Genomic DNA, 8,400 nt, shown 5'->3' on the forward strand with positions numbered 1-8,400 from the left:
GACAGTCAGAGACTTTTTCCCCGGGTACAACAGAGTGTTACAAGGGGACATAAATTTAAGGTGAAGGGTGGAAGGTATGGGGGGATGTCAGGGGTAGGTTCTTTACCCAGAGAGTGGTGGGGGCACGGAATGCGCTGCCTGTGGGAGTGGCAGAGTCAGAATCGTTGGTGACCTTTAAGCGGCAATTGGATAGGTACATGGATGGGTGCTTAAGCTAGGACAATTGTTCGGCACAACATCGTGGGCTGAAGGGCCTGTTCTGTGTTGTTTTGTTCTATGTTCTATGAATATGATCTGTTTCCTTCTGATCGTACTTGAACCTTTATCACTACTGCCACAAGTGGGAATCTGACAGTTCCCCGTAATTCCTTTAATTACTGAACTAATTCCTTAATTGCTGTCTCATGCTATCTAGCCCTTCTTCTGAGGTGATCTACCCCCTTAACTCCATGTTACAATATAATCAAATACCACTCCAAATGTTACTTGCTGTCTGTGTAAATGTTAGCCTGTTTGCACCCAACATTTCAATTTGTTTTCAACTTCTATTTCTTCCCTCCACCACACCTGAAAATATTGTATGGATTGTCAGTATGTATTTGAGATGGTATTAGCCATCTATAGATTACTTTTCTCAGTTACATTCTGTAACAGATATTGTTGCTAATTCTTTATTACGAACTTTCAGACACAAATACTTTACTAAATCAATTTAACTTTTTTAAAAAAACCTACAGCTCTCTTCCTTAAACAGTATACAGCTTGTGAATGTTCCTTGTTTTTCCTATTATAGTTTTCAAAGGACCCTTCAACCACACAGCATCAACATCGACTTCACTGATTTCAAATCTCCCCACACCCCAGATCCAAACCTCCTATTTGGCACTGCCCTCTTGACCTGTCCTACCTGTCCATCTTCCTTCTTATCTATCCACTCCACCCTCCATCCTGACCTATCACAATTATCCCCTACCTGCATCTGCCTATCACCTTCCCCCAGCCCCACCCCACCCCCTATTTATCTCCCATGCCCCTTCTCCCTCCATATTCCTGATGAAGGGCTTATCCCTAAAACATTGATTCTTCTGCTTCTTCAATGCTGCCTGACCTGCTGTGCTTTTCCAGCACCACCCTTTTCAACTGACTCTGCAGCATCTGCAGCCCTTACTTTCTCATGTTCCATTCCACACTTTATTCCATGTCGTAGTCTTATTTGCATTTTTTTCCCTTCAGCCTGTATAAATATCAAACTGATATATTTAATCAAGTTACACCCTGATAGATTATTTCAATTTCTCAACACAAAATATGTTTACTGTTTATACCTTTTCTAGTTCAGATATCTCATTATTACTATTCCAGGCCATTCAAAAGTCTCTGAGCTTTTACTGGCTAATGGAGGATTCTTACAATAATAGCAGAAATTAAACAAATCTGTATAATCCCAGATACTAATATCTCTGAACATGTTCATCCTTTACATTTAGACCTTTAGATATTTCACATCTCATAATTTTTCCAGATTCAGATAAACTAATGGGAGCTCTTTAATTCTAAATTTCTTTTACAAAAATGTTGATGTTTCTATAGAAACTACTTGTGGATGCATTATGAAATATTTGCTTAAATCTCTGCCACTGCTCACCCACTGATCATCTCCTTCATCAGTTTTCCCAGTTCACTTTAGACAACTCTAATTTCAAATTGAGGATGCTGACTTGGAGCCAAAATTGCTTTTCCTCAAATGGAATTTTAAATTCGTACCATACTTTGATCGTTACCCCTAAAGGATCCTTAACTCTGAAATCCTACCTCATGACATGCTACTAGATCTAAACTAGCTTATTCCTGAGTAGGTTCTGCAAGTTACTGCTCTAAGAAGTGATCTCTGAACCACTATACAAGTTTATCTTCCTTGCTACCCTGGTCCATTTGTTTTGTCCAGTCTTTATGAAGTTAAAATCACTCATGACAACTATAGAGCCCTTTCTACATCGCTCCAATATTTCCCGATTTATAATTTTTCCTACAGTGAGGCAGCTCTTTGAGGGCATATTAATGACTATAGTGACTTATTTTCCTTGCTATTTCTTTTTCCACCTGAACTGATTCAACATCAGGTGGCCAGAATTGCAGATAGAGGACGTTTCTAGATTTCTGTTGTCATTAAGACTTCGTACTGTGGCTTTGGCTGGGAGATAGATGTCATCATTAGTGCCACTGCTGTCCATTTTTAAACTCAAAGTTTATTAAGAAATAGTTGAAGTGCAAAGCTGTCTGGTAGCCATTACCTGAGATGCTTCATTTGGATTTCCTTTAGTGGACCCAAGGGACAGCTAAGAAATAATAAAATAAAATCAGCCCATCATACTTGCTGCTTTAATGTATCATTTGTACCTCAGTGCTAAGGCCTAGCATTTAAAATCTTTTAAAATCGAAAGGCATGTTGAACTATATATTTTAATTGTTGATGATGTAATAGGAGAACCTAGGTTCAAATATCTTACTGTCCCTTAAAGAAAAGAATCTGCAGACGTTTCCTCTATGCAATGAATGGCAATGCACAAAGCAGAAAGAATAATAAGACCATAAGACATAGGATTGGAAGTAAGACCATTCGGCCCATCAAGTCAACTCTACCATTCAATCATGGCTGATGGGCATTTCAACGCCACTCACACGCACTCTCCCCATGTCCCTTAATTCCTTGCGAGATTAAGAATTTATCAATCTCTGCCTTGAAGACATTTATCATCCCGGCCTCCACTGTGCTCTGTAACAATGAATTCCACAGGCCCAACACTCTCTGGGTGAAGAAATGTCTCCTCATTTCTGTTTAAATTGACCCCCTCTAATTCTAAGGCTGTGCCCACGGGCCCTAGTATTCCCACCTGACAGAAACAAATTCCTAGCGTCCACCCTTTTGAAGCCATGCATTATCTTGTAGGTTTCTATTAGATCTCCCCTCAACCTTCTAAACTCTAATGAATACAATCCCAGGATCCTCAGCAGTTCATCGTATCTTAGGTCTACCATTCCAGGGAATCATCCGTGTGAATCTCCGCTGGACCTGCTCCAGTGCCAGTATGTCCTTCCTGAGGTGTGGGGCCCAAAACTGGACACAGTATTCTAAATGGGGCCTAACCAGAGCTTTATAAAGTCTCAGTAGCACATTGCTGCTTTTACATTCCAACCCTCTTGAGATAAATGACAACATTACATTTGCTTTCTTAACCACAGACTCAACCTGCAAGTCAACCTTTAGAGAATCCTGGACTAGCGCTCCCAGATCCCTTTGTACTTTGGCTTTAGGAATTTTCTCACCGTTTAGAAAATAGTCCGTCTCTGTATTTTTTTTCTGAAGCAAGACCCTGCATTTGCTCACATTGAATTTCATCCGCCATTTCTTGGACCACTCTCCTAAACTGTCTAAATCTTTCTGCAGCCTCCCCAACTCCTCAGAACTAACTGCCTGTCCACCTAACTTCGTATCATCGGCAAGCTTCGCTAGAATGCCCCCAGTCCCTTCATCCAGATCATTAATATATTAAATGAACAGATGCGGCCCCAACACTGAACCCTGCAGGACCCCACTTGTGACTAGCTGCCATTCCGATAAAGAACTTTTTATCCCAACTCTTTGCCTTCTGTCAGACAACCAATCCTCAATTCATGCCAGTAGCTCACCTTGAACACCATGGGCCTCACCTTACTCAGCAGCCTCCCGTGAGGCACCTTATCAAAGACCTTTTGGAAGCCTAGGTAGATAACATTCACCAGGTTTCCTTGGTCTAACCTACTTGTTACCTCTTCAAAGAATTCTAATAGGTTTGTCAGGCACGACCTCCCCTTAATAAATCCATGCTGACTTGTTCTAATTTGACCCTGTACTTCAAAGAATTTAGAAATCGTATCCTGAACGATGGATTTCTAGAATTTTACTTAAACTGAGGTTAGGCTAACCAGCCTATAATTTTCCATCTTTTGTCTTGATCCTTTCTTGAACAAGGGGGTTACAACAGCGATTTTCCAATCATCTGGGACCTTCCCGGACTCCAGTAACTTTTTGAAAGATCAGAACCAACGCCTCTGCTATTTCTGCAGCGACCTCCCTCGGAACTCTAGGATGTCGCCCATCCAGGCCAGGAGACTTATCAATTTTTAGACTTTTTAGCTTTTCTAGCATTTTCTCTTTTGTAATGGCTACCACACTCAACTCTGCCCCTTGACTCCCTTTAATTGTTGGCATTTTACTCCTGTCTTCCACTGTGAAGACTGACACAGTCTTTATTAAGCTCTTCAACTATTTCCTTATCTCCCAACATGAGCCTTCCTGCATCAATTTGGAACAGCTCAATTTCTACTTTTGCCTCTCGTTTATTTCTTAAGTATTGAAAGAAACTTTTATTTTCATTTCTAATATTACTGGCTAGCTTACCTTCATACTTGATCCTCTCCTTCCTTATTTCTCTCTTTGTTATCCTCTCTTTTTGTAGTCTTCCCAATCTTCTGATTTCCCAGTGCTCTTAGCCACTTGATAGGCTCTTTTTTTTTGTATGATACATTTCCTGACTTCGTCTGTTAGCCATGGCTGTCTAATTCCGCTCCGATCCCAGATCTATTCATAACCTCCTCCGATCTTTCACCAATTTGTTGGCCCACCAGTGTTATCCAAAATGCTATCCAGTTCTACATGTATACTGTCATCAAAACCTACCTCACCACTGGATCTCTCAATCCTATCACTGAGAGTTAGTTTGCTCATTAAGCATCCAATTGCAAAGCCACATCTTCTCCAGTTAAATGTGAAAAAGATCTGGCCTCCAATTCTATTCTGCTCCTTTGTTGCTGTCTCAGCCTTTTCTGGACTGTTTACAAATGTGCAGCCTATTTGATCCCAGACTGAGTTTCTGACCTTATGTCCTCTCTCATCACAAAATCTCCCCTATTTCTACTTCTGTACCATTGTTCTTTCCTGCCCTGCCTGAGCTGATCAGCTACTGAACCCTTTATCCATGCTTGCGTTATCTGCAGAGCAAACCCATTTGAATCCACTTCTGGCTGACCATCCATCATTTCTATGAACATTTTATCCAAAGCTCTGCCATTATCCTAAACTACACCAGTATCTTTTTCCTATCTCCCTATGCTTGATGACCTACTTTAGCTCCTGGTCTAGCAATGTCTCTTTAAATATTTATGGTCATTTTCCAGTCACCTTATGGCCTTAATAATCCTGATGTCTTCCACCCTGTCGCTTCTCCACCCCTAATCTCTTTCATATCCAGCAATACTTTAGGTCACAATCAGAAATTGTGCCTTGAACCATTTTTTAAAAATTCATTTGTGGGATGTCAGGGTCATGAGCTGACCAGCATTTATTGCCATTCCTATTTGCCCTTGAGAAGGTGGTGGTGAGCTGCCTTCCTGAACCTCTGCAGTCCACCTGCTGTGTGTTGACCCACAATGCCATTAGGGAGGGAATTCTAGGAATTTGACCTTGCGATAGTGAAGGAACGGTGATATATTTCCAAATCAAGATGTTGAGTGGCTTGGAGGGGAACTTGAATGTGGTGGTGGTTCCCATATATCTGCTTCTCTTGTCCTTCGAGATGGAAGTGGTCGTGGGTTTGGAAGATGCTGTCTGAGGATCTTCGGTGAATTTCTGCCCTGATTTCTGGAATTCCCTCTGAAAATGCATGCCATTCTATCTCTCTCTCCCTAATATCTCCTCTGTTCTATCAGTAATTATTTCGTTTGATAATGATCCTGTGGCACACCTTGTGACATTGTCCTTCATGGAAGGTATTATATGCATTTAAATTGTTGCTGATTTTGTATTGAAAACAATAATTTGATTTTACTTTCTTAATCTGACATAGCTGGAGAGCCATCTATTTTTTGTCACAGTATCATTAAGTGACATTTTTTAATTAATTAACTTTCCATATGAGTGCTAAAGTTCTGCCTAACCATCTTATGTTTCTTCTGTTTGCAGACAACCTGACTGGAATGCAATATTACACGGAACCTGGAGCACCTGTTGCTAATCCCATTGCCTCAACGTATCAAATTCAGCCAAATTTTCCTCTACTCAATCCAGCGTATCCACCCCCGCCAGCCTACTGCAATCAGCCACCCCCTCCGTACGAGCAAGTTGTTAAAACCTCAAATAAGGAAGGCGAAAGATAAATATCAAGTTTCAGTAAATATCACTTTATAGACTGGCAGCGTCTGACCCACAGGAGAAGTTTCGGAGAGATGCAAATCTCTGGGCGTAAACACTTAACCACAGTTCATCCCAGAAATTGCATTTAGCTTTGATGCCTTTTTCATAGATTAACATACCGTAGACCCTCCAGCTTATGTGGTCAAAGCTTTGTAAGAAATAACATGTTCTGTTTCAAAAATGGGAATCTAAGATAGGGAATTGTATAATCTTCAGTAAGTAAAAAAAGTCTAGATTTCTGTAGAAACTTTGTTTTAAAAATAACTGTTGTCCTTGGAAATGGTTTATAAGTAAAATTTTAATCCTCGTTTAACTCTTTATTTATGGCTGTTTTGGTCAAATTAAAATAGAAACAAATTGTTTAATTAGTTTAACTGGACTTGTTTATTAATAATTAATGTATAGTTGCTAAAAGACACTGTTAATGTGAATCCTTTTTAATAGGCATATTGAATTTGTCAGCCAATCTCAGACTTCTAAAAGGTTTATGATAAATGGAGGGAATTTGCATTGAACAATATGTTGTGAATAAATAAGACAGACATTTATTTTAACCGATAAACTTTTTTCAAAAAATTATACATTTAAATTTCAGTCCTGTTCACATACATTAGCCTCATAAAGGTTGCCTTTAGATGAAATAAGTTTTGTACAGAAAGGTTTAGATATATTTTCATGCAGAATTCAGGTTAATAAAGGGTAGGTAGCTAGTGATACTGTTTCTTAAATATGACATGATCCCATCTATATTATTGCAGTGAATGGAGAATGATTTGGTGTTTTGATATTGTACTTAAACCATAGGTTTGTGGATGAATACATTTCATTAATTTGTTTCTGGTGCTTAATGTGTTTTTAGTTTCTTAGCACCTTGCAGAAGAATTTTCAGAGAGGTGAATTCAGCGCTGCAAATAGGGAGGAAAGCCTTAAATAATTTCCCTCAACAGTAGTTCAATGCTGCTCTGAAAGCTGAACAACTCCATTTTCATTGTAAGTCAGTAAAATTTTAAAAATCTCCAGAGAAGTTATTGTTCCAAACATTTTTAATTTTGTCAAAGTGTCCTGCTTTATTCATGAAATTCCAGACAGATTTTGCAAATTAATTATGAGAAAAGGTTTTTATGTGCAAACAGGTAACTTGGATTTTATTTAAAGTTTCGTATACGAATTATTTTAAATTTAAATTTTCCATTATCTTTAATACGATTCTTAATTTTTTAAAAATATTACTAATGAGAGACAAACAGCTATACTTCAACAAACTATACTTCATTAAGGCTATATAGTCACAACAGCGTCCTTTATTAAAGGAGCAATTTTGATTTTTTTTTAAATGAAGAATTGCACTGTTCATGTGTGTGGTGTATTACTCAATGGAATATACATAACCATATTTTAATGCAAAGAATTAGTATTAAGTAAATTTACACTGTGCTAACAGTTGCTGCAATAATATGCACCAGTAAGCAGGATTTTTCAAAACAACAATACTTACAGGTTTTCATGTTTTACCTCTTCCTAAATAGATCACAAATTCTTATGTGTAAAATGAATTATCCTCACTGCTAATAGTCTAATCCTATATTTGATGATTCTGATTAGAAACCTGTGATAAAATGATATGATTGGAATAAAAAAACATGTGTATATGTATTCAGTACATGGTAGTGAAGCAATATATGTTTGCATAAATCTAGAATAATGGCACTGATTAGATTACTGTATGAGCAAACTGAAGCCTTATTGCGGAAAGAATGCATTGTTGTTCATGGCAAATGTGACATGCAGGTTTACTTGGATGATAAAAGAATCATTATGACAGGAAAAGCTTGGAGATCTGAAGGGAAAGGTTGGAGTTTATTGCATTACTCTCTCTGTCGGCCAAGCATAATGGATCAATTGGCTTTCCTTAATGCTGTAGGATTCTCAATCTTGGGAACATATTTTCTGTTCACCAGAAGGCTACAGGTTAATGCAGTAGAAATGTACAATGTTTTCCAAAGGTGTGTGGGATTAAATGAGGATAAAATTTGATTTTGTGCTGCTGTTTGGGAGTTGAGTGCATACCTTTGAGGATCGAACAGAATGGCAGCATATTTCTTAAATGGTGAAAGGTTGGGAAGTGTTTGTGTACACAGTCCTTTGTAATGAGCCTCTAAAAGATTGCATGT

At 38.5% G+C, this 8,400-nt stretch overlaps 1 protein-coding gene across 3 annotated transcripts in view; it reads left to right on the forward strand.

The window, feature by feature from the left end:
- The window catches only part of vopp1 (VOPP1 WW domain binding protein), a 65,940-nt gene extending 59,346 nt beyond the window's left edge, over positions 1-6,594 (forward strand). For all 3 annotated transcript variants that reach the window (XM_043690149.1, XM_043690151.1, XM_043690150.1), the window contains one exon: positions 5,999-6,594. In XM_043690149.1, the coding sequence (XP_043546084.1) occupies positions 5,999-6,192 (194 nt within the window). In that variant the 3' untranslated portion in view covers positions 6,193-6,594. The remainder of the gene's footprint in view (positions 1-5,998) is intronic.
- The last annotated feature ends 1,806 nt before the right edge of the window (positions 6,595-8,400 follow it).

The sequence above is a fragment of the Chiloscyllium plagiosum genome, chromosome 5 (genome assembly GCF_004010195.1).
Source record: "Chiloscyllium plagiosum isolate BGI_BamShark_2017 chromosome 5, ASM401019v2, whole genome shotgun sequence".
Taxonomy (NCBI): Eukaryota; Metazoa; Chordata; class Chondrichthyes; order Orectolobiformes; family Hemiscylliidae; genus Chiloscyllium; species Chiloscyllium plagiosum.